This window comes from Furipterus horrens, unplaced genomic scaffold, assembly GCF_987537825.1.
Source record: "Furipterus horrens unplaced genomic scaffold, mFurHor1.1.pri manual_scaffold_3, whole genome shotgun sequence".
In the NCBI taxonomy this organism is placed as follows: Eukaryota; Metazoa; Chordata; class Mammalia; order Chiroptera; family Furipteridae; genus Furipterus; species Furipterus horrens.
The window spans coordinates 201,186,640-201,213,368 of NW_028327173.1; the positions used below are offsets into that span (position 1 = coordinate 201,186,640).

The following is a 26,729-nucleotide window of genomic DNA, read 5'->3' on the forward strand; positions in this document are numbered from 1 at the left end:
CATTGTGAAGCACTTGGCCCTGAAGGAGGAAGGTGGAAAGATACAGTGCTTGTATCTTTATCCATTTGTTTTCAAATTCTTATTCTAGTCAGATTTTCTCTAAAGAGCTTTCATTTATGAAAAGGCATGTTAGAAGTCCACAAGATAATTAGCACACTCGAAGTTTTTTAGGTAATTGATATATTGGTTGTTTCGTGATAAATAACGGCCTTTCCTTCTTGTATTAGTTTCTTGACATAGCCCTTTCAAGTAGTATAATGCACATGCTTAATAAACAATTAGATACTAATAAAGGATGGCTGGCTTCTTTGGCTTTGCTGTACCTCTAATGATGTTTACTATATACTTTATTTTGTCCATTTTTTTTAGGCAGCTTGGATTTTAAAAGCACGAGCACTAACGGAAATGGTATATGTTGATGAAATTGATGTAGCTCAGGACGGAATTGCAGAAATGATACTGGATGAAAATGCTATCGCTCAGGTCCCACGTAAGTGTTGGTTTTTCAGTTAACTACACGAAATGCCAATAGGAGGAGGGAATCTTGTGTTTGTGAAATAAACTCAAGACATTATATACATGAGAAAACAACACTACCTCAAGTAATGGTCTCTACTCTGTTATAGTACGAAGACTTTCCTTCCACAATTCAGTTATATCATTTTAAACTGAAGGCATGAGATTGATGTATAACAATTTTCAATGAAAGCTATATTATTCATTTAAAATTATGTTATAAAAATGCATTCTATGTAAACTGCTTATCTAATATATCAGAAGAGTGTTTATTTTGAGAGTCTAAATACAAGAAACAGCCAAATAACAGAAGTGTTCTAAAAGGATTTTTTAAAACGATCTTCCAAAAATATCACTTTATTTTAATAATGGAAGACAGTTTGCTCCGAAAGTGACAGGGTGATATGTTGGGCTGTGCATGCCATCAGGATTGTCACAGAAGCGTAGGCCCCAGCTTGAAGGTGAGCAAATGCAAACGGTATTGGATGATTACCATGACATATGTGGTCTTGCTGCTAATTTATTAGTTACAACACTTACCAGGCATTTGTATTTTTGGAAGGTAATAGCCGTTTTAAAGCTTCAAATGGAAATTGAGAAAAACATATGTTTCATATTAAAATATTTTTTCTCCATCATTTTGCTCTTTTCAAGTTAAAATATCTGAATTCTAGATATTATGGTAAATGATCTTTTATTGGGAGAAGTTAGCATGGAAAAGAAACTATGCATAGAAAACCATCATTTGATGCTTTGGAGCTCCAGAGCCTGCAGTCTTGAGTTGGAATCCCAGCTCTGCTAGTGGCTGGCCTCCTTACCTCCCTCTCTACGCTAGCGACTTTCAACCTTTTCATCTTGTGGCACACCAAAAACTATAGTATATTATATTTTCTGCCGATCTGAAAAAAAATAGGTATAATTTTGATTCATTCACATCGGACAGCTATTGTGTTGGCTGCTGTCACTTTTTTTTGTTGTTGTTTGATAATCTAAGAGAAAAAAGGTCAGTGCCCCTGACTAAATAGTTAGGGACAGTATTGCACGTTTTAAAACTTCCTGTGGCACACCAGTAGAAAACTGCTGGTCTAAGCCTTTGCTAAAGGGGTTAATACTCCCTACCTGACAGACTCAGTATGAAGATTAAATATGATTACATCAGTAACGTGATTGATACACAATAGATATTAGTCTCAAACACATTTCCCTAAAATGTATTTCCTGCTGTTAATGTCTTTTTCACCAGGCCAGCACATTTCTGAAAATTCTTTAGCTGACAGTTGTTACAATTTAATAAAGAACATATAAATTGAATTTACTGTCTCACCTCATAGGCCCCGGAACATCTTTGAAACTCCCGGGAACTAATCAGTCGGGAATGCCTAGTCCAGCCGTCAGGTATGTGTGTCCTTCTGTTTCATACCCTCCGCTGCAAAATATTGACCAGACTGTCTGAGAATCTTTCTTTATTAATCTTCTTTGTATTTGAACAATTGGCGATCATCACAGGCCCGTCACTCAAGCTGGAAGACCCATTACAGGTTTCCTCCGGCCCAGCACGCAAAGCGGAAGGCCAGGCACAATGGAGCAGGCCATCAGAACGCCCAGAGCTGCCTACACGGCACGCCCTGTGGCCAGCTCATCCGGGAGGTTCATCAGGCTGGGAACGGTAACGTCTGTCAGCTCTGCCATAGCCTTGTAGTCCCGTCGTGACATTATGCTACATTAACTGTCCCTGTTGTGATAGTGGAGGGTTAGGTGGAAGATTTTTAAAGGTGATCCCTTTTGCTTCTGTTGCCTCTATAATTCTTATGCATATATTTTAATTTGTGTTGTAAGAGAAAGTTTTCTATTTGTTAAATTATGATTTTTCTCCATAGGCTTCCATGCTTACAAGTCCTGATGGACCTTTTATAAATTTATCTAGACTGAATTTAACAAAATATGCCCAGAAACCTAAATTGGCAAAGGTATGTACCTAAAATTGTTTTACGTTATGAAGTAATGTTAAAAGTATTATTGTAATAACATTGTAGAAAATGGATAAGCATTTGTGAAGGAAAGCCCATGTTTTGATTGAAATGGATGTGTTTAATTACTATAATATATAAAATCCCTCTTAGTCTGGAGTAAAGGAAAGTCAATCAGAAATAAAGTACATACAGTGTACCATTATTATAGGGAATTCTTTTCCTTATCCAGAACAGTAATTTATAGCAAGCAGAGCAGAAAACACCGTCATCTTCAGGGAGTAAAGCTTAGGAGGCCATCTGTACACGTGTATATATTTTTTTCTTTTTAGCTTGGCCTAATCTCAGAAAAATAATTTTCTATCCTCGAGGATTTTAGGACTGTCAAAAAGAAGATAAAAAACATGTATTCCTTCTAATTAGTAATTAATGACGCATCTCAATGAGAATTACTCAAGTCAGACAGTGGCAAGCCAACTGCATTAGTAATTCTAACTACTCAAAGATTAAGAGCTCCTTTAAATTAAAGAGGGAGTGTGTGTATGTATGTGTCTGTGCGTGTGTGTAAGAGAGAGAGGAAGAGAAAGAGAGAGAGAGAGAGAGAGAGAGAGAGAGAGATGTCAGTGACCTTTCCAGTATCAAAACACTTGGAGGTGAGTGTAGAATAATTCTGGGAGCTCTTATCTTCTGGAAACTAGTTTAAGCCTAACTCAAAATTTTAACTGTAATCTGTGAGTTCTGTACATGAGTCCTGAGCTCATTTCTAATCTCGGTTCTAATGGCATTTAACATATTGACTCAATATCAAACACTAGGAAAGACCAAAATGAACATGAGCCATACAGACTTCAAGTTTAAATTGGGAGAAGAAATGCTAGAAGGTAGAAAGGGAATCAGATTATAATAGTGTTGATGATGTTTTCTTAATTTTTTATTTGACAGCAATCCAGTCACCTTCCTTGAGCAGAATCGTAAAGCTTTTCTCATTTCTCTTTCCTTTTTGAGAGTGCAATATGAAAAGCAACCCTTATGGAATATCTGGTTCCTTAGCTTTTCGGGCCATTTACTTGGGGTGGCTGGATGGCTAGTTGATACCAGTGCTGCTTTCTAAGCGAGGAGTACAGTCAATGGAGTCATTTTCCTCAATTAAATACACAGGGGAACACAATTTTTCTTGAGTTAGATCTGACACTTGTTTTTGACTAACTTTTGGCATCTGAATCAAAAAAATGACCCCAGTTTTTCCTCTATCATGTCAACTTTTTAAGGTACAGGATACCCTCCTTTTGTCCCCAAAATCATACAAAATGTACATACAGAGGAAAATAAAAAAAATTACCTGAATATACTGTTTATTTAGAGTTATTTTATTCATATCAAGGCTATATATTGTTACTGTAAGTCAAATTGTGTACAAGTAGTAAAGCTCTGCTACCAAACATACATATTAAGGTATTTTATCTTTTCAAACAACAGGCTAGGAAATGCCAAAATGAAATACTTGAAACCATCTCCTCCAGTTAGCAAAGCTTTAACAAATTGCTTCATGAGACCCAGTTTTATGTGCAGACATGGGAACAGAATGTTCTTTCTGTCAACAAGTGGCTCATGTGGAATGTTTGGGTCACCAGGTTTGAGGTCAGATCTTGGAGGTCAGTTCGACTCCACCCAATGCTTCTCACGAGTTCTGCTGTCCCACATACACAGAAAACAGGGATACTTGGTGTAGCCGCGTTGCTGACCAAGAAGGAAGCAGACCATTTGAAGGTCAACACAGATGACCCAATTGTGCTTGTCATATTGCAACAGATCAGTGACTCTCTTTGTGTCTTCATATTCTTCATGAAAATGAACTGAATGGCCAATTGGGACTGCACCAAATAAATTGCCATTGTGGAGGGGGACACACTTCAGGCTCTGCTTTGAGCTATCGATGAACAGTCGCCATTCAGTTGTGTTATAGATTGGAATTCCCAATTCCTCCATTAAACCATGTATGTTGTGGCAATACACAAAGCCACCGTCACTTCGAAAGTACTGCAGAAATGGAAAGTAGGATACCTTCGCTCCTTTTTCAAGCAAGTTTTTCTCATGCAGTCTTGATGCTAGGAGTTCTGAAGCCTTTTCGGGTAGTCCCAAATCTCGTGCCAAATCATTCAACTCAAATCCCTTACAAACTGAGTCATCTTTAATTTCCAAATCTTCATCGTTGCTCTCACTTAGTTCTTCACCATACTCCTGTTTTTTGAAAGAGGGCAGTTCAATGAAAACTGGCACTGGGATTTCAGCTGAATGAGGCACTGGGCATACAGCTGATGGTAGACTAGGATACTTTATTTTACATTTATTTTTCTTGTTATATCCTGACGTTTTTACTATACAAAAGTAATAGTCACTTGAATGACCTCTGGGCTCTCGCCAAAACCATAGGTTTACCAAATGGGAATTTATCTCGTGTTCCCTTTGTCCACATCCGTAAACTCTCGACACACTGCTTGCACACCTTGTGAGGGGCCCAAGACTTATCTTGATCACCAAGTTTTACTTTAAAATATGCAAAATAGGCTTGCCTGACAAATATGCTGATGTTTGTCCTTTGACCGGGAATGGGGAAACTGCCACAGATATTAAAAAAAAAAAAAAAAAAAAGAATCAGGGTTGTTCAGACACTTACAACAAGAAATAGCAGAGGCAGACATGATCTGAAGGAAAGGAAATAAGTACATATGTAAATAAAAAAATAAATTCTGCTAACTCCTTACATACAGACAAGAACCCGGACTACACTTTGGAATACGATTCACTATATAGAGTGGCGCACAACCTCTCACCACACTGTCTAACTGAAGAGCCTAGACAAGTATGAACCTGTCGCTGGTCTCCAAGGTCATCCCCCTCCCCTCCCACTCGAGAGAGGTTTGCTCTCAGCCAATAGGAGAGCACTAGTGCTTCCCTCAATCCAGGCTCGATTCAGCCTAGAGTGGTCGCATTAAGATAAGCTGCACAGAAAAAAACTTGACGTGATAGAAGAAAACTAACTGCAGTTTTGAAATCAGCATGCCTATTTAAGTCTAAAACAGCTGAAAAATCAAACTCAACAATTATGTTAAAAATTCTTCCCCTGTGTCACGATGCTTCCAGGACAGACTTATGTTACTAGATTTAGACTGAACTAGATTTTATACGTGTTTAGTGTGTGGTGGAAGTAATGCCAAGTCTTTCTATTTTTAGTCCGCAACTTGCCTTGATGCTCAAGACTCATTTCTAATACTGGCACCTTGTTTAGGGTGCCCGCAGAGAATCCCTGACACTGTCTTAGGTGTTGTAACAGCTTTTCCATGGCAGTTGTAGCAACAACTGCACTCTGTTTTAAAGTTGTTTCCAAGTCTTCTCTGTTAATAACCTTGATGCCTTCCAGGGTGCTGGCCTCTTTACAAGTGTAAGTAATGTTATTATGGGCAAACGTAGTACTACCAACAGGTAATCCAGGAAATGCTGATTTATCCAGATGAGTTGGGTGAGGGATTAAAACAATGGTTCTCAGCCCTTGTAGCCCATTAGAGTCATCTAAATAATAAGCAAAAATATCCCACTTTATACTTAAATTTGACTTTGTTTTGGAAGGAATATCTAGATTTTCCTATGTCTAAAGTGTCATTATTAATATCATAATCACTCTATAATATGTGTAAAGTGTGTAAAGATTGGTTGAGTCTATTTTATGGCAATCCTAAGGTCAGTTTTTCCTTTGTCCCTTTTTATTAAAATAGTTTGTATAATATGAAAAAAAGTTCAGTTATTTGAGTTTTTCAGTTTGTATTCTGTAAAAACAGGAATTAGTTGTAAATAGCCATATTTTAAAAAGGGTGATTGTGAGAAATGATGGATAGACCCATTAGTTATAAATCCCATGCGCTTTAGAGTACCTTCTTATTTTGCTTCAATCCAGCTGTTGTCAAAACTGCCTTTGAGGTTTGACAAAATAATGGTGTGCCTTTGTTAAAATAAAATCTAATATATTTTTGGCTTTTTTTTTTTCTTTGTAGGCTTTATTTGACTATATCTTTCATCATGAAAATGATGTTAAGACTGTAAGTTTTGAATTCATGCTATTTTATTTTAAACTTTCTGACTTTGGGGATTTAGATTCTGAGGCATTACTAATATTAATTACTAATAACACTGTCAGTTTCAGTAGAAAAATTTGTGCAAATATAGAAGCTGTAAGAACTGTGCCTGATCCATAAAGTATGTAGATCTCCTTTGAAGGGCGAATATAGCTAATTGAGAATACGACATAATATGCTTGTGTTCAGGTTTATTTTCTATAGTCAGCAGTGTTGATCTGTTTTTTCTTTAATCCATATAATGTATTAAAATAGGCTTATTAATATATCTATATATCTATATCTGGCTTCTTTGTAGTGCAACTCCTCTTCCCTATTAACATTTTATGATAGAAAATTCCAAACATATGTGCAACCAAAAGAGAAAAAAAAAAAAAATCGAACAGCCCTCAAAAAAAAAGAAAGTAAGAAAGAAAATGTCAAACATATAAAAGTAGCGAGAATAGTAAATGAGCCTGTATCAGCCATCAGCCAACTTTAACGATAATCAGTCATCATGGTAGCCTCTTCGTAGAGAATTTGAAGGTTATGTATATATGACTTCTCCGTTTGTTTCGTTTTTTTACATGCTAATGTGCCAATGAGCAGTGAGCTCACAAATTTTGTTAAATTTGTTCAGTTGAATGTAGTTAATTCTGCAGTGTCTAATGATAGTATTTCCCCTCATTTTTCTGTTAGTTCAAGAAAACAGCTTTATACCCATATAGTAATTATTCAGGAACATACAATTACTTTCCTCAGTTTTGTTTTCTGCTGGCTTCACTCTAATCTCAGGGCCTAGAACAGTGCCTGGCACACTGTTGGGGCTAAGAAAATATTGAATGAAAGAATAAATGTTAACCACTGTGGTATGCATGAGGAAAACTAATAGTATGATATTTTTCTGCATCTACAAACCATGCAATCTGGTGGAGGAAATCTCAATTGGCATCATGAAATAAAGAGATAATTGCCACACTGTGACATTGTTACCAAGTGGCAAAGGGAAAACATCAGAAGGGATAATTTTAGTAAAAATCATACATAAAGTAGGATTTTTTGGAAAGGAAGGGAAATAAATGTAAAGAAAGGGTAAAAACATGGTCAAGACGTGGCGTGAGAAATACACAGGCCATATCCTGAGAAATGGAAGTGCCAAAGAGACATTTTAATGGAGTAAATGTCAGAACATAATAATAGATTTGATGTGGAGGGCAAGGAAGGACACAGGTCAAATCTGTCTCCTAAAGATGCTGTGAGAAGAATGGTTTTATTGGCAGAAATAAGGTAATTGAGGAAGGAAGTCAGTTTGTAAAGAAGCTGAATAATTCACTTGAAGGAATTTTGAGTTTGATATTGTGAAAGGCTCTCCAGGTGGAGCTGCCATTGCAGGTATTGAAAGATGCGACCCTAAAATATAGGCGAGAGCCTGGGCCAGGCAGACAGCACACGGGTCATTCGTGCGGAAGCGTTAGTGGGTGTGGTCGCGGGGGAAAGAGGACACTAGAGTTGGGGCAACTGAAAAGCCAGGCACGATTCTGTAAATAAAAGTCAGTACATGCCATTTTTACTTAGTGTCAAGCTGGTCAGAGGCTTTCAGTGTGATATATAAAATCACATCACCATACTGACATTAAAAAGAAATGTCAAATACCATTGCATTTCATAAATGAGTACATGTTTCCATAACTACTAGAGGATCCTAAAGCTGTATCTTGACTTTCTGAAGATTACTTCATTTACTAAAGAGACACTTACTCTTTCATCCAGTGTATTGGGAACCACTACAGCGTGTCAGTCACGCTGATAGTATAGAATGAAGCCAACAGACAAAATCTCTGTTCTCGTAGGGATTATAATTCTGATTTGGCAAGGAATAGAGACAATGAGCAAATTTAAAAACACATAAAATGTCATGGGATAATAATCAATGGGCACACCAAAAAACAGGAAAGCGGTAAGACTAGGTAATGACATGGGGGAAGAGGCTGTTTTGGTTGGGGTAGGAGGTACTCAGTGGGGTCCGCTCTGAGAAGGCATTGAAACAGGGGCCTGAGTGAAGGGGATGAGCCCTGCAGTTATATGTAGGAAGATCATACAAGTCAGAGAGAACTTTAACTGCAAAGGTCCCTGGTAGATGCATGGTTGGGTTGTTTAAGGAACAGTAATTAGGCCAACATGCTGGAGTGAGGTCTACGAGCAGGAAGGGTTGCAGGCAGTGCACTTAGAAAGTAGGCAGGTCAAATGCTGTTCGTAGGTCAGCCATAGTGATGATGTCTTTATTAATAAACTCATCTTGAGGACGTCATTCTACACCTTGGCATTTACATAATGTTGAGGGATATGAACTACATTGAAAAAAAAAAAGATTTATATTCTCTGCCATAACTGAATTTATAGTCTAATAGTGGACTTTAACCTTTACATATTATGTAAGTATTATAGAATGCTTCCACAGTTCTTTATCTACACTGATTTTTTAAAATATTAGCGTTTGTTAAATATAAAAGAGCTTATGTTAATTTGTTAGAAAACTTTTTAATGAAATGGGAATGACCCAAATAACAAGCAATTGACATTAGAGAAAATGCCAGTACACAAGCGCATTAGAGATGTGCTTTCTCACTAAAAACAAAAACGTAAATTAAAGACATGTTGAACCTGCAATTTTGCATTTATGAAATTCAAAAAAATGCTGGGAGAAAATGGAGTAAATTGTTATATATTGTAGATGATATTTTAAATGGTATAATAATTTGGAAAACAATATAATATATAGCAGGTAGCTGTAAAGATATTCAATTTTTTTTTTGTAGTTTCATTTCTCAAGAAATTTCAAGAAAAGTAAAGCGTCATATTTGTAAAGATGTTCATTGTAGTGTTAGTTGTTGTAGCAAAAAACCAGGGAAACAACCTAAATCTTCAACAACAGAAGATGAGTTTAGCAAGTTATAATAAATTGCGTGATGAAATTTTATGCAGCCATTAAAAACCGTAATCATAAAAACTAGAGAGAAACATGAAAACTGTTTATTTTTTAATGCTAAGTGAATTAAGTATACCATTTATTATTTTAAATATAATTATAACTAAAAAGATATATTTATTACAGAGACTATAAGGTGTTACCTAAAAACAAAAATAATAGTATTAGGGATTAAGATGTATTCTACAAACATTTGTTGAATTATCTACATTGTACCAGCAGCTTGGATTACAACAGTAAATAAAAAAGTTATACCTGACGATGGCACTCATGGAGGTTAAATCTAATTTTACTTCATCTACACCCCCCCCAAGTTTTCAATAATAATGTTATAGCAACTTTTCATTTATAAACTTAGTTATAAATGAGGGACAATAATAAAATAAAATGCTTGTAATCATATCCTGCTTCTTATTTTCATCTGCTTACCCCCAATACATATACACTATTTTATAGAACTTACAATTAAGCAATTTGTTTTGTTTTGATTTAATAAAAAGCACAAATTGTTGGTTCCTCCCTTTTCCTTTTTATTTGTTAGATTACTTATTGATTTATTGTTTGATTGGGTTATTCTTTGAACAAGTAATTATGGAGGGCCTATGCACAGGTCCTCTGATGTGTACTGGGGCTTGCCACGTTGTAATTCTGTTATGGATCACATTGTTCCATTAAAATGTCACTTCAATTTTACCACAAATGTTGTTTTCTGAATGGAAGAAGAATTCAGATAATGAACAGAAAGCATCCATTTTTTTATAGCTTTTGTATGTTTTGAAACTTGCCTGGAAAAAGAAGAATAAGAATTCTGTTTTTTAACGTGCTGAAGAAATCAGAGGTGCTTTTATACTGGTTGCTTGGGGTGCCCACCAAATTTCTGAACATATGATAGTTGTACGTGTCTTGCTTTTAAATTTCCATAGCTTTCAGATAGAGGTGTTGATTTTTCAAGTCTCTTAGAACCCCAGCATGGTGACACCATTTTTTAAATAAATAGTTTGCATATTTGGAAGTCTCCCTTGGAGCAAGAGAAGATGGGGAACACAAAGAAGTGTTATTAGTTTTGCAGTAGGAGATCCAAGGAATATTTCTGGCACTTATTTCAGAAGAGTTAATATTAAGAAATGGACAATACCATGGGATACATTCTGAAATAACAGAGCTGAAAATCTAAGAGTCACTTTAACTGAACTGTTGGCTATCATGATTATAGTAACACTGTCTAAAGAATAAAAGTTTTTCAACCTTATGAGAAAGACTAGTATTATTTTAAAAATCAGAATTCTCTTTTAACTAATAACTTGAGTTTTTATTCACCAAATCTTTATATCAGATTTCTATGAGCTTCAAAGTTGTATAAAGAATGATGTGCTGTTTCTCTTGTCCACATGGTTTCCACTTCCTCTGTATTAAATTCTAATTCCTACTTAGTCATTTTTGTTGGATCTTGAATAAACACTAGAAGGAACAAATAAACTGGAAGACATGAGAGAGAGATACTTAGGGATACCCACATGTAAAATATGAAAGCAAAGAAGGAGATTTTTTTTTTTTTTTTGAGTCTGCAGCAAAGGGAAGTCCGGCTCTTAGCGTCACTGGAATGTGGGGGACATCAGAATAATGGATAGCAGATGGCAGTTGCCCAAGCACCCCAGCTTCTTCATGGTCCTGTTTTCCAAACCTTCTTCTGCCTGCTTACTTGATCTTTTTCTGTTTCTCTGCATCTCTAGTTACAGTGGGGCCTGTGGTTGGACCAGGCTAACGCACCAAAGGCTTGCCTGCCGCTGAGTTTGGAGGCACTTTGAACCGTTAGACAGTTGATAAGTGGTGGGAGAGGGTGAAATTTACAGGTCTTAAGATGTCAGTTTTGTGCCTTGCATATTAAAATTGTATTCAAATATATTGTACCTCTGCTTCCCTTCAATCAGTGTTTACTTCTCTTCTGCTGTCAGCCCTCTGGTCTGGAACTGATTATTTAGGGAAAATTGGTGGGGCCATCTGGAAACATGAGCAACTTGAGTTGCTGTCTGATTTCTAATGCATGTTTTGATTGATGCTAATTATATGGTGTATTGCATTACTTGCCGTTTCTGTTTATTGTTAGAAAAGAAAATTCTAACCAAAAGGACTTGTTTTCAAAGGCGTTGGATCTGGCTGCCCTTTGTACAGAGCATTCTCAGTATAAGGACTGGTGGTGGAAAGTGCAGATTGGAAAATGCTACTACAGGTAAAACTTGCATTCTTTGTGAAGAGCTTAGAAGCAGAACATACCTTAGAGTCTCAAATCTGATCATTTTGGGGGGTGGGGGTTGATTTTCTCATGGAGATATGAAAACTGTGTCTTTGGCTCACTTGAGAAAGCACGTACCTAGCAATCACATGGGGGCACGAAGAACTGACACCTTTAGAATAATACCATTTTAGAGCTGGGAAGGGGAAACCTTGAGGCCATCAGGTGAACACCCCTTTACAGATGAGGTAGCCGAGGCCAGAGAAAGGCCGTGGTTTGCATCAGGAACCTATTGGTAACAGACCTGGGGTTACGGGTGAGTCTGTTGATTCCCGCTCAGAACACATCTTGGCTCTCTCTTTTATTTCCACTGTTGCCTCGCACCTGGAAAGGGCTTTACAGTTATCTCACTAACTCTCACAGCACGTTGGAGGTAGTTGCTATTATTAACCCTTGTCCAGATGAGGAAAGCTGAGCCTCAGAAAGAGAAAATGACTTGCCCAAATTCATGTGCTAGTATGTGGCAGAACAAGAATTTGAGTTTAGCGTTTTGATGCTAGTTTTCTTACTATTTGCACAATTCCATAATGTTTGTCTAGGGTCTGACTATTCTTTCATGAATTCATTTAATATTTAAATACATTGTAAGCTAATTAATTGAGAGATCAAAAAAACTCGTAATTAAGTTTATGAATATTATACAGCATCTAGTAAATAAGATCTGAAACTTGTTGCCTGATCTTGAAATGCACTTGGAGCATCTGAAAATTGTACTTTATAAAGACAAATGTCTTTTATTATTCAACAGCAAGGTAGACCGGTTACTGTGAGCATCCTTCAATATTTATAAACTTTAGTTTTTAGGCAAATACTGTGGGGAGAAGGAAATACAGAAATCAAACCAAAGGGCTGCTTTTTCTTTTACTGTTGAAATTAAGACTAATTTTTATTTAGCTATTTCACAAAGAACTCTAAAGTATTTTTTCCTACTGTTAGATTGAGGAAGTGTTTTCTGCTAAAAGGTAATTTTAGACCATTATAACATTAAACTCTTAGGAATATAATTTCTGAAGACAAGTTTGAAATTGTGAGCTTCTAAGCAGAACCTTCAGAAATCTTTAATAATTAAAGATAAGCACAACTCAGATTCTTTCTGCCATCCATATAGGCTGACATTTAAATGAGTGTACTTGGTCATATTATCATTCTTCTCTGCTTCTTAATAGCTTCTCATCGTTATTATGGATGTATTATTCATTTATTCATTCACTCACACACTCAATAAAATATTTAATCAGCAGCCAGAGAAAGAAAGAACTCCTAATTTTGACTGGAGAGTTCAAGGGTGGATTACCAGATGATGTAGCCCCAAACTGACTTCTGTCTCTTTGCTTCTACTGGTCCTTCCTCTGCAATAGTGGAGAGGAAGTTGCTCCCTTACTACCCAGTCCCATCCCTTGCCCTCATTCTGGCATTTAGTGTCATTTCTTGGACACTATTTGAATTTTCTGAATATTATTATAATTTTTATAATTATAATTATTAATTTATAATTATAATTACTATAATTTTTAAATATTATTATTATTATTATTATTGCCCCACTCAGCCCTGCCTCTGTACACTGTCTGAGCTTGTTGGATTCTTTGGTTAATTTCCATTTACCTTTTTTTTTTTTGTTTGTTTGTTTTTTTTTAAATATATTTTATTGATTATGCTGTTACAGTAGTTCCAATTTTTTCCCCTTTACTCCCCTCCACCCAGTATCTCCCTCCCCCAGCATCCCCCCCCAAGTCCATACCCATGGTTCGTAAAAAATAACTATCCCTCCCTCTCAGATATTAAGACCCTTTGTAATCTTGTAAAGGACAATGGGCGAAGGTCTCACGCTCCTCTAGCTGCTTCAAGCTGGACATGGTCGTCATCCTACCTACCCTTGGGTCCAGAAATCCCTAATAAGAGTGGGGGTGTGGAGGGGAGGGTGGCCTTCCCACATGGGGAAGGATCATGCAGACTCCAGGTCAGTTGGCTGTCTCCGGACAACGGCGTGTTTGGTTTAGCAGGCTGGCATCCTTGTTGTGTTCTGGGGGCAACAGATTTGGCAAAAAGGGTTAAAAAGCATCATTCAATCCATAACTACTAGGTGGCAAAAGGCAGGGATTAATTTTTCAATGTTCCACATTAGGAGGAAAAAAAAAAAAAAGGGCTTCTTTGGAGGAAGGTGTGCTAGGCACATCTCTCCTGTCCAAAACCCTTTTGCCCATTTTATTTAGTTTGGGCTGAGGGAAATAGTTTATGTTTCCCCCCTCTCAGACCTCTGGGCCCTTTCTGTCCAAGCCATTAGGATAGAAAAGAGAATTCAGTTTTAAAGTGAAGCCCACAGACCACCCCATTCTTCACCAACTCAGCCATTTAGTTCAGCCAAACTGTTGAGTCTCCGGAGGCAGCGCTGCAGAGAGGATTAAGTGAGGCTTATGCGTACAGACAATCACTCAGGTAATGCGGTCATAGGCTTATGCCCTTTGAAAACAGAAAACACATGTTAATTTATGTAACATAACCAACAAAAAAGTCTCTAAATCTGTAAGACTGTCTTATTGGGAAGACATACAGTTGCAAGGCACTTGACATTCTACTTGCCTGCAACTTGAATCTCTTTGGTGATATCACAGATATGGTTTAATTTTCAAGTGAAACCATTTTTTAAATGAGAAGAAACTTTTAAGACGGTTAGCTGCCCTACTTTACAGTCTGCCACTGATCATTGTGATTTTCCTTGAATACTGATTTTTCTCCCTAAGATTACTCTCCTTGTCTTTAAAGGGACTACATTAAGTCCATTTTTAATTTATCCTGTTCATTTGCATAAGCATAACAAGAGCAGCAAATGATCACTTATGATCTTTAGTTCTGTTTTGCTGGAACTTACCCAAGGAACATTTAGGGTGGCCCTCAGTCTGCTCTTCAGTGCACAGAAGCTGGGCCACATACCTGGCATTCATCCTTGCCTGTACACACCTGTCCTTTCCAAGTCTTTCTGGTTTTCCATTGTGCCTTAAGGTCCCTTCTAGCCATCTTTCAGGAAAACAACCTTCGTTCCTTCCCTGGAGAGATTGCTGTGGACCACACAACCAACCATGGCAGCAGGCCTTTTATTTCGCGGGCTTTTATTACCTTTGAAAGTCATTCCCAGTTCCTTAGGGCTTTTTGGTAACAACATGAGCCCAAGCATGTCTCCTTTAGGCTTGACATTCCAGTCAAAGGCTTGTTCAGAAAAAGGAACCTCTATTAACAACTGGTCTTATTAGGTCTATGCAAAGAAACTTAAGTCATTACTTACTTGTTTAGAATGCCAAACTCTGGAGAGATCAAATAGGGAGAAAAATATACAACGTGAAGGAAAATCTTTGTCCTAATATTCACTGAACTGGCATTTCCATTCTTCATATTTTCATTTTCCCCCACTAAAAAAAAATTTTTTTGTTTGTTTTTCCATTACAGTTGTCTCACTTTTTTTTTTTCCCCTCTTGCTTCCCAGTATCCTGCCCCTCCCTTCCCCCACATTCAGTCCCCACTCAGTTGCCCATGTCTGTGGGTCATTTATACATGTTCTTTGATTTTACACTTCCCCTTCTTACCCCCTTTTCTCCCTCCCCCCGCCCCCCTTGTTACTGTTAGTCTACTCCTTGTTTACATACTTCTGGTTCAATTTTGCTCATTTGTTTGTGTTGTTCATTAGTTTCCTGTAATAGGTGACAGCATAACGTATTTTTCTTTCGTTGCCTGGCTTATTTCGCTAAGCATAATTCTCTCTAGTTCCATCCATGTTGTTGCAAATGGTAGAAGTTCCTTCTTTCTTTCTGCTACATAGTATTCCATTGTGTAAATGTACCACAGTTTTTTGATCCACTCATCTACAGATGGGCATTTAGGTTGTTTCCAGCACTTGGCTATTGTAAATAGTGCTGCTATGAACATTGGAGTGCATAGGTTCTTTTGAATTGGTGTTTCAGGATTTTTCGGATATAATCCCAGTAATGGAATTGCTGGTTCAAAAGGCAGTTCCATTTTTAGTTTTTTGAGGAAATTCCAAACTGTTTTCCATAGTGGCTGCACCAGTCTGCATTCCCACCAGCAATGCACCAGGGTTCCCGTTTCTCCGCATCCTCTCCAGCACAAGTTGTTTGTTGATTTGTTGATTATGGCCATTCTGACTGGTGTGAGGTGGTATCTCATTGTGGTTTTTATTTGCATCTCTCTGATGGCTAGTGATGTTGAGCATATTTTCATATGTCTATGGGCCCTCTGTATGTCTTCTTTGGAGAAGTGTTTGTTCAGGTCCTTTGTCCATTTTTTAATTGGGTTGTCTGTCTTCTTGGTGTTGAGTCGTATGAGTTCTTTATATATTTTGGAGATCAATCCCTTGTCTGAGATGTCATTGGCGAATATATTTTCCCATATGGTTGGTTTCCTTTTCATCTTGCTGATGTTTTCTTTAGCTGAGCAGAAACTTTTTAGTTTGATGTAGTCCCATTTGTTTATTCTTTCCTTTATTTCCCTTGCCTTAGGAGATATATCAGTGAAAATGTTGCTACGTGGGATATCTGAAATTTTCCTGCCTATGTTTTCCTCTAGGACTTTTATGGTATCACGGCTTACATTTAAGTCTTTGATCCATTTTGAGTTTATTCTGGTGTATGGTGTAAGTTGGTGGTCTAGTTTCATTTTTTTGCATGTCCCTGTCCAGTTCTCCCAACACCATTTGTTGAAGAGGCTCTTTTCACTCCATTTGATGTTCTTTCCCCCTTTGTCAAATATTAGTTGACCATATGAACCTGGGTTTATTTCTGGGCTCTCTATTCTGTTCCATTGATCTATATGTCTGTTTTTATGCCAGTACCAGACTGTTTTGATTACCGTGGCCTTGTAGTATAGTTTGATATCAGGTATTGTGATTCCTCCTACTGTGTTCTTCTTCCTCAAAATTGCTGTGGCTATTCGGGCTCTTTTTTGGTTCCATATAAATTTTTGAAGTATTTGTTCTAGGTCTGTGAAATATGTTGCTGGTATTTTAATAGGGATTGCATTGAATCTATAAATTGCTTTGGGTAGTATGGACATTTTAATGATGTTGATTCTTCCCATCCATGAGCATGGTATATGCTTCCATTTATTTGTATCTTCTTTAATTTCTTTCTTCAATGTTATGTAGTTTTCTGAGTACAGGTCTTTTACCTCCTTGGTTAAGTTTATTCCTAGGTATTTTATTTTTCTTGTTGCTATGGTAAATTGAATTTTTCTTTCAGTTTCTATCTCTGAGTTTTTATTGTTGGTGTATAAAAATGCCTTTGATTTCTTAATATTGACTTTGTATCCTGCTATTTTGCCGAATTCACTTATTAGGTCGAGTAGTTTTTTTGTGGAGTCTATAGGGTTTTCTATGTACACTATCATGTCATCTGCAAATAATGACAGTTTTACTTCCTCTTTTCCAATTTGGATGCCTTTTATTTCTCTTTCTTGTCTGATTGCGGTGGCTAGAACTTCCAAGACTATGTTGAATAGGAGTGGGGAGAGCGGACATCCTTGTCTTGTTCCTGATCTCAGGGGGAATGCTCTCAGTTTTTGCCCATTGAGTATGATGTTGGCTTCAGGTTTCTCATATATGGCCTTTATTATGTTGAGGTATGCTCCCTCCATTCCCATTTTGCTGAGAGTTTTTATCATAAATGGGTGTTGTACTTTATCAAATGCTTTTTCTGCATCTATTGATATTATCATGTGATTTTTGTCTTTCATTTTGTTTATGTGGTGTATTACGTTTATTGATTTACGAATGTTAAACCATCCTTGCATCCCTGGGATGAATCCTACTTGATCGTGGTGTATGATCTTTCTAATGTGTTGCTGGATCCGGTTTGCCAATATTTTGTTGAGGATTTTAGCATCTATGTTCATCAGCGATATTGGCCTGTAGTTTTCTTTCTTTGTTGTGTCTTGACCTGGTTTTGGAATTAGGGTTATACTGGCTTCATAGAATGAGTTTGGCAGTCTTCCCTCTTCTTGTATCTTTTGGAATAGTCTGAGAAGGATAGGAGTTAGTTCTTTCCTAAATGTTTTGTAGAATTCACTTGTGAAGCCATCCGGTCCAGGGCTTTTGTGTGCTGGGAGTTTTTTGATTACTGCTTCAATTTCACTAGCTGTTATTGGTCTATTCAGACTTTCTGCTTCTTCTTGATTCAGTTTGGGAAGACTATAGGTTTCCAGGAATCTGTCCATTTCCTCTAGGTTGTCAAATTTCTTGCCATACAGTTGTTCATAATAATTTCTTATAATCCTTTGTATTTCTGTGGTATCAGTTGTGATTTCTCCTCTTTCATTTCTGATTTTATTTATTTGGGTCCTCTCTCTTTTTTTCTTGATGAGCCTGCTTAAAGGCTTGTCAATTTTGTTTATTTTTTCAAAGAACCAGCTCCTACTTTTGTTGATCTTTTGAATTGTTAGTTTAGACTCTATGTCATTTAATTCTGCTCTGATCTTGATGATTTCCTTCCTTCTACTTGATCTGGGCTTTGCTTGTTGTTCTTCCTCTAGATCTTGTAGCTGTAGGGTTAAATTTTTTATTAGATATTCCTCTAGCTTTTTTAGGTAGGCCTGTATTGCTATGAACTTTCCTCTTAGGACTGCTTTCGCTGTATCCCATAGGTTTTGGGTTGTTGTGTGTTCATTATCATTAGTTTCCAGAAACTTTTTGATTTCTTCCTTGATGTCATTGTTAACCCATTCATTATTTAATAGCATGTTATTCATTCTCCATGAGTTTGAATGTTTTTGAGTTTTTTCCTTGAGGTTGATTTCCAATTTTAAGGCATTGTGATCTGAGAAGATGCTTGATATAATTTCAATTTTCTTGAATTTGTTAAGGCTTGTTTTGTGTCCTACCATGTGGTCTATCTTTGAAAATGTTCCATGTGCACTTGAGAAGTATGTATATTTTGCTTCTTTGGGGTGAAAACTTCTATATATATCGACTAAGTCCATTTGATCTAGAGTGTTGTTCAGTGCCTCCATATCTTTGGTGTTTCTTTGCTTCGAAGATCTGTCCATTGTTGACAATGGGGTGTTAAAGTCCCCTACTATGAGTGTGTTGTTGTCTATATCTTTCTTGGAGTCTTTCAAAAGTTTCCTTACATATTTGGGTGCTCCTAAGTTTGGTGCATATATATTTATAAGGGTTATATCTTCTTGATGGATTTTTCCCTTAAGTATTATGAAATGCCCTTCTTTGTCTCTTTTTATGGACTTTGCTGTGAAATCTGTTTTGTCTGATATAAGTATTGCTACCCCGGCTTTTTTTTCATGTCCATTTGCTTGGAATACATTTTTCCATCCCTTTACTTTCAGTCTGTGTAGATCTTTTGTTCTAAGGTGGGTCTCTTGTAGACAGCATATATGTGGGTCATTCTTTCTAATCCATTCAGCTACCCTATGTCTTTTAATTGGAGCATTTAATCCATTTACATTTAAGGTTATTACCGATAAGTACTTATTCATTGTCATTTTTCCCCTTTGTACTCGTGTTCTTCTCTGTCTCTCTCTGTTTCTTTATCTTCTTAGAGCAGACCTTTTAGCATCTCTTGCATTGCTGGTTTGGTGGAGATGTATTCTTTTAGCCTTCTTTTGTCTTGGAAGCTCCTTATTTCACCCTCCATTTTGAATGAGAGCTTTGCTGGGTATAGTATTCTAGGTTGTAGGCCTTTGTTTTTCATTGCTTGGAATACTTTTTGCCATTCCCTTCTGGCTTGTAGTGTTTCTGCTGAGAAATCTGATGATAGCCTTATTGGAGTACCCTTGTATGTTATTAGTTGTTTTTCTCTTGCTGCTTTTAGGATCCTCTCTTTGTCTTTGAATGTTGCCATTTTAATTATGATGTGTCTTGAGGTGGGCCTGTTGGGGTTCATCTTCATTGGGACCCTCTGTGCTTCCTGGACTTGCGTGACTCTTTCTCTCGTCATGTTAGGAAAGTTTTCTGTCATTAGTTTTTCAAAGAGGTTTTCTATCCCTTGCTCTTCTTCTTCTCCTTCTGGAATTCCTATGATACGGATATTATTACGTTTCATGTTGTCCTGCAGCTGTCTTAGAACCTCTTCAGTCTTGTTCAGTCTTTTTTCATTTTGTTGCATTGTCTGGGAGTTTTTGTGTAGGTTGTCCTCCAGCTCGCTGATCCGATCTTCTGCTTCCTCTAGCCTGCTTTTAATTCCTTCTACTGTGTTCTTCAATTCAGAGATCGTATTTTTCATTTCCTCCTGGCTCTTATTGATAGCTTCTATGTCCTTTTTCATGCTCACGTAATTTTCTGTGAGTTCCTTGTAGTTTTTCTGGAGTTCTTTGAAGTTTCCGCTGAGCTCATTCAGCTTCTCCATAATCCATGTTTTGAATTCCATATCTGATAGTTCGCTCCCCTCTATTTCATTTAGCACTCTTTCTGGGGATTCTACCTTTCCTTTTGATGGGAGGTTGTTTCTCTGTCTCCCCATTTTTTTGACTCCCATTGTTTGTTGGTGCTTCTTGGAATGATCTGCACTTCCTGGATCTGCCTCTGGTGGCGTCAGATCATGTACCAGTCTGGCCCTAGGCAGCCTGTTGGAGACTTCCAGGGATCTACTGCTGTTGTCTGTCTTCTTTGATTGTTAATCTATTCAATCTGTGATTAGCTGTCAGGCTTAAGAACTGTGGGTGTGGCAGCTTAATTCCTGTAGGCAGGGCTTTTGCTTCCCCTCAGGCTGACGCCACTTGGAGGGGAATGGTCTACCCGCAGTACTGGGGATGAGTCAGCACTGGGACCCAGTCAGCTGCTCCTCCAGTTCTCCCCTCAAAGCCACCGTGCCAAATTCTCCCCAAGTGTCTCCAGTCCTCTCTGCCTTCCCTCTGCTTGAGCCCAGGGTAAGTGGTGGCCAAAATATTTTCATATGTGATCCACTTAAGAGCTCTTTTTCTCCTGCTGTTTCTCTCCGGCTAGCAAGAAAGCCTGTGGCTTTTCGCTTTTCACAGCTGATACTATTTTACTTTCCACTCTGTCACTGTAGGCTGGGAAGCCCAGCTGGGGGTTTAGACCCTGCCCTTCTCAGGGGGAATCCCCGGCTGCTGAGCTGTTTCTCAGTCCCTTCAGCAGCCACCCATGTGAGCCCAGCCAGCCCTTCCGCGTCTCCGCACTCCCTACCGGTCACGTTGTGTTGTAGCGGCCTTTTCTGTCTCTCCGTGGTTATAAGACTTCTTTCCAGCTAGTGTTCCGTTGGTTATTCCAGATGATTTCTCCAAAATTAAGTTGTAAATCCAGACTGGTCCTGGGAGGAGGTTAGTGTAGCTTCCACTTACTCCTCCGCCATCTTGGATCTCCTCCCATTTACCTTTGGAACGAAGCCTGGGCTTTAGGGGTGGGAACCACAACCCCAGCTCAGTCTGCATGTGCGCCCGTATCTCTCACTCCCCCCGTCCTTATCGTGTCCTCCTTTTTTGGGGAAATCAGCACAACTTGGCATTCCCCTAACATGCTGTGTGCTCTCCTGACTGTGTACTTACTCTGGTAGTGTGCGTCTGTCCGAAATGGCCCCTCACCCTCTGTGTCAAAACCTCGTCTGTCACTTCCTCCCTGAAACTGGATGGGTTCACTCCTCCTGTGCTCTCAAAGCACTTTTTTTCCTCATTGTCGTAATACCAAATTTGTCTGTGAGCACGCTTCATTTCAGTCTTTGCTGGCGCCTTCGGGACATGGTTGTTATCTTCAGTTTTGCATCTCCTTACCATCATGAAATGTGCAGGCTGTGGGGGCTTCCCGACGCTTATGGAATTAAATTGAGGAGAAAAAGTTGACAGTTGATAGGGATTATCTCTGGACTCTGTGTTCATGAACTTGACTGATGTTTTCTTTATACTTTCTTTATATACGGCCCACTCCGTTTCCTTTGCACAAGAACCCATGTGGTAAATTCCTTTTCGATAGTACTAGGAGAAATCATCTCTTGAGGCTGCAGTAATAAGGGACATATAACACATCCTTTCTTCTTTCTCTTTGGTGTTTGGGTAGCTCAGTAGCTCTGATGCTGTTTTAAAAAATGTGTTTATCCTTCCATCTCCATTGTTCTTACAAAAATCAACTTCTGTTTTTATATTCTTGTTTTATACGTCTTTTTGCTGTAGTCCCTTTTAACCATATTTGGAGAGAGACAATTTACCAGGTAAAAATACACATTCGCACATGGAATACGAAGTGTTCATGGAAGTCAGTGATGAACTTCAGCCACATGTTTTAGACTTGCATGTTTAATTGAAGTTGGGTATAGAAATATGCTGTTTTCCGGAACTTTTAGAGTTCTTTGATGAAATTTTATAAACACTCCCTATAAAAGTTGTGAGACCTTTGAAGAGGTGGGGACTTTTGCCATATCACACATCCTCTTGTTTTCGGGCAGCTTTTTTTTTAGGGGTGGGGTCACTTTTATCCCCTTTAATCCTATGTCTTTCAACAGCTTTTGGGGGATAGCCACACTGACGCTTGAGGCTTAGGTTAGGGGAAAAGATCAAAGCTATTTTTCCAAGCCTTTAAATGAAAATAGCACAGTGGAACAAACTTTGTACTGTCCTGACTTTATTTCACAAAATAAAAGCAATATTAAAGTGCCGAAGGAGCTCTCAGAGGGCTGTCCGGGATAATTAGTTCTGAGAAAGCCCGGCAGGTCTGTTGAGGACTGGCTGAAGTGCGCGCTAATGATGGAGTTGGTGGTAACAAATGTTCCCTGGGCAGAAGGCTGGGGGGTGACATTGGGACGGTTACAGATAGGCAAGGAACAAATCTCTCATTTGTAGAGGAGGATAATCAGCATCAGATATCAGAAAAAGGAAAAGAAAATCTTTCCTGAATAATGAAATGGTACAGCTATCTACTCAAGTGGCAATGACTACTTACATTAAAATTGTGTAAGAATGGCTTTAAAGATGAGATTTTGTCTCAGAGCCAAAGATGTTTTCCAAGAAATGCCATCCTTTAGTTCTTCCAGTAAAAACAGAGACTCAAAGCATTTATTCAGGTCACTTGCCGTATGTCCTGCTGGTCACAAGCTCTTCGGGTGGTGAACCAGTATGACCTGCCTCACCAGCGGCTATTAGTCCTGCTGTGACTAGACTGTCAACAGACTCTTGACACAGCATCTGAGGGTCAGAGAGTGAAGACTGGAAATAGGCAACTTTTTGCTAAACTGTAGAAACTACATGTTAATATTAATTTGTGTGTAAGATATTACCTCCTTTCGTATGTGCTCTCTCTTATAGATATAATTTATCTCTGTTCATCTCCTCAGGGTAGGAATAAATGGTATAGGAGTTATTGTTAAGATAAATGCCTAATTTTTTTAAATGGCTATTCTTAGGTTAGGAATGTACCGTGAAGCAGAAACACAGTTTAAATCAGCCCTGAAACAGCAGGAAATGATAGATACATTTCTCTACTTGGCAAAAGTAAGTATTAGTCTGAGTGAAACCTGTCCTCTCAGAATAACTGTTTAAATGCCTGGGGAGAGCTGCCAGTTTCTTCAGGGATATTTTAGCAAGTTAATGTGTTCAGACTTAACTTATTTTTCGTTTTAGCAAGGGAAAATGTGAGACCATATGAAGAATAACTGTTACAGGAGAAATTGGTTGCCATGAAAAATAAGAAAACCCCTTTGAAGATTATGCATTGGAGCCGAAGAAAATACCACAGGCTTCCCATCCTGATGGGTCACAGGCCCCATAGAGACACCCACACCTCTTTTTTAAAAAATTTTTTTTAAACAACACACTGCCTTCCACCTTAGCAGACTGTACAGGACAAGATTGTTCTTATGTAGGTCCTTTATTTTTTGGCTTGGCCATAATAACAAAAACAATATTTCCCCTTTGTGGACCACCTACTCAGTATGAAGTATGGGATGAGGTTTATTCCATATGCAGTGTAACCCCTAAAGCAACCCCAGAAGGTAGGGTTCAGTATTTCCTTTGTGCCCTTAGGGAAAAGGAAAGGTAAGCAGGGTAAGTAAGATTTCAGGGTCTCTGGGCTGTTAAGAACAAGCGTCTTGACCCAGGACTTTGTGATTCTAGAGCCTACTCACTGCCTTATATTATAGTGCCACCCACAGCCACAGCAGAAGTGAGGGGATACCTGGAACTTTCAGTATCAGGACAAAGATAACTTCTTGACCCTCACCAAGGCTGCTCTGAAAGAAACATTTGACGAAGCGGTGGTTATGACATCATCTTGCTGTCTCTCTTAAGAATTTTTTCAATTAAAAGGTGTGGTAAAGGAGTTGAAAAGAAGATGCAATATAAAAGGAAGTGCTACTACTTCCTAAATAGGGTATTAAAAATTAGCACACTAGGAGGAAACAAAATGAAAGCTGTGTTGTATAAACTTAGTGTGCTAATCTTGGTATGTGTACAGTGATTTTCTAAAATGTTTGAAACTATCTAGTATCTAAACTTACTACACATTATATACTAAACTTAAAATCTTAAAAAATTTTTCTAAGAATCACAGTAGTCTTAAACTTTTCTGACGGCTTGAAATTAAAATTCAGGTCCACTATTTGATAATCTCTTGCTACATGGTTTGGAAATGTACTCTTAATTTTAACTATTGTTAAAATACATGGTTTAACCTACTTTTTTCATAAATATGTTTAAATCCACTATAGAGTGTATATAGGTAAAATTTACTTATTTTCTTTAACATATGAAGGAATGATTAAGTAATAGAGATCAGCAGATTTTAGAAACAGCTTTATTTCTTAAAATTTTAGTTGGTTAATTTAAAAATAATTATTAAATATTTTATATTACTTAGCATATTAAATTGTATTTTAAAAAGCCGTTTAGAAACATAAAAGGTAAAAGTTGAAAATTTTTCACCCATACTTATCCCTCTAAACTCGTACTTGGGCAATAAACACTGTAAACAGTTTTCTGTGGATCTGTTTGGGCCTTCTTCAAAGCACAAACTTGCTGTATAGGAAGAAATAGAGGATCCATGATCATGAAGAAAAAAAATCTAATCTTACGTTTCCATCCATAAAGCAATTCTATTGTTTTAGAGATTTCTCTTGAGTATATGGGTTATTCATGCTAATGTCCTGGTTGCTAAGTGGATGGAAACTATCAAGTGCTAATTCTCTCACTTCCTGACCCCACACCTCACAAATCTGTTTCCCCTCTAATCCTGCAGGTCCTTTTCCAAAACCACGCTCTCCGTAAGCTCTTCCCTGTAGCTCTTTCTCAGATCATCCCTTCTTCCTCCTGTATCTTCATCTTCAGTCTCATAATTGATTTTTTTTTTGTCCCAACCTGTAGACATATTCATGTCTGTTCTATCCTAAAAAGATTTTCTCTTGATTCTTGTCAAGCTACTGCTCAGTCTCTGACAGTATAAGCTCACAACACTCATTTGTTGAAGGAATAAGTGAATGAAAGCTTCATGTACAATGTGTGGAAATAAAACTGTAACATCATTATTGGAAATTAATCCTACACTATATTTTTACTGTACTACCTAGGAGATAATTTGTTACTAAGCAATTGTTATAAACTTGTCATAACAAATACTGTATTATTTTAAGAACCGGTATTTTTACTGAACTGCATCTTGGTTTTAGGTTTACATCTCATTGGATCAACCAGTGACTGCCTTAAACCTTTTCAAACGAGGCTTAGATAAGTTTCCAGGAGAAGTAACCCTGCTTTGCGGAATTGCCAGGATCCATGAGGTGAGGTTCGTAGAATTCAAAAAGTTGGTGTAAAATTGAGATCATGTGCTTCTTAAGTAAGCCCCTAGTCCTGTGGGGTCCTAGCAAGGAGAACAATTTACAAAACTATGGTTGTTGGCGTCTAGTTTACCAACAGGGTAAGAAATTTTAGTGTATGTATTTAGTCAAGCTTTTGTTTTATTAAGATTGTTTCCCCTTTTGGAGTATAATTTTGATAAACATGTAAGTAGAAGACTTGGATCATTCAATAAAAATACTATTATCAGTATCTCTGTATCTTTGAGTGACTTCAGATTGAACATGAACAGAGTTTGGACCCAGAAGCTTAGAAAGGAAAGAGAATAAAATAGATTGTGAAAGCAGTGGCCTCCATGCATAGTACTGGTCATCCCGACACGGTCAGAGCTCCTGGACCTCCCTCTCTGCCTTCCGCACACTTCAGTCCTTCTGCCGGCTTCTCTCCGGCTGTAAGTGCTGGCAGAGAGATCTAGGCAAGGCCGGCATCTCTAGCATGTGGTTTCCAGGCAGTGTTCCTTCCAAGCCTCTGTTATAGTCCCGGTTGCTATGGCTGGGATGGGGTGAGGCCCTGGAGCAGGTCCTGCCATCAGCCACCTTTCTTTCCCTGCTTTGCTTTGGCCGGGAGTTGGAGGAACATCTTTTTGTAAGTGTACAGGGGGGGCTTTGTGAGAAAAGTAGAATTTCCCTTTGCACTCAGAGGAGGAAAGAAGTCCAGAGGAAAGCGTCCTAGCTGTGGGGACAGTGTCATTTTCAGATAGGGTGATCAGAACTAAGCCCGGGCTTGAAATAATTGGAGGCAGTATTTTCCCCTTGACTTTACAGTTACCTTCCCTTAGGGCAGAGGTGCCCACACAAGATTTCCGGTGTGTCCTTTTCCTCTTTATGTGACAGTGGCCTGAGAGTTCATTAGGGAAGTTTATTCCTACTGCGTGTGCTGTTAGAGATTTTTTTGTATGTACATAATACTTTTCTCTTTTCCTTTATGTTATTTTCTTTTTATCATTTTCAGGTTCGTCTTGTATCTTTTAACTCTTTTCTATTAAAAAATGAACATGTTATGCTGCCTATTGCTCATTGCTTGTTTTGTACAGAAACTTGTTTAAAATGATTTATCCC

General features: G+C 38.0%; 1 protein-coding gene across 1 annotated transcript in view; it reads left to right on the plus strand.

Moving 5' to 3' along the window:
• TTC8 (tetratricopeptide repeat domain 8) overlaps nt 1-26,729 on the plus strand; it is a 49,080-nt gene that overhangs the window by 13,186 nt on the left and 9,165 nt on the right. Inside the window, exons 2-9 of the mRNA XM_090272111.1 lie at nt 370-490; nt 1,848-1,911; nt 2,023-2,182; nt 2,394-2,483; nt 6,530-6,574; nt 11,717-11,802; nt 23,229-23,316; nt 25,485-25,595. Of these exons, the coding sequence (XP_090128237.1) occupies nt 370-490; nt 1,848-1,911; nt 2,023-2,182; nt 2,394-2,483; nt 6,530-6,574; nt 11,717-11,802; nt 23,229-23,316; nt 25,485-25,595 (765 nt within the window). The remainder of the gene's footprint in view (nt 1-369; nt 491-1,847; nt 1,912-2,022; nt 2,183-2,393; nt 2,484-6,529; nt 6,575-11,716; nt 11,803-23,228; nt 23,317-25,484; nt 25,596-26,729) is intronic.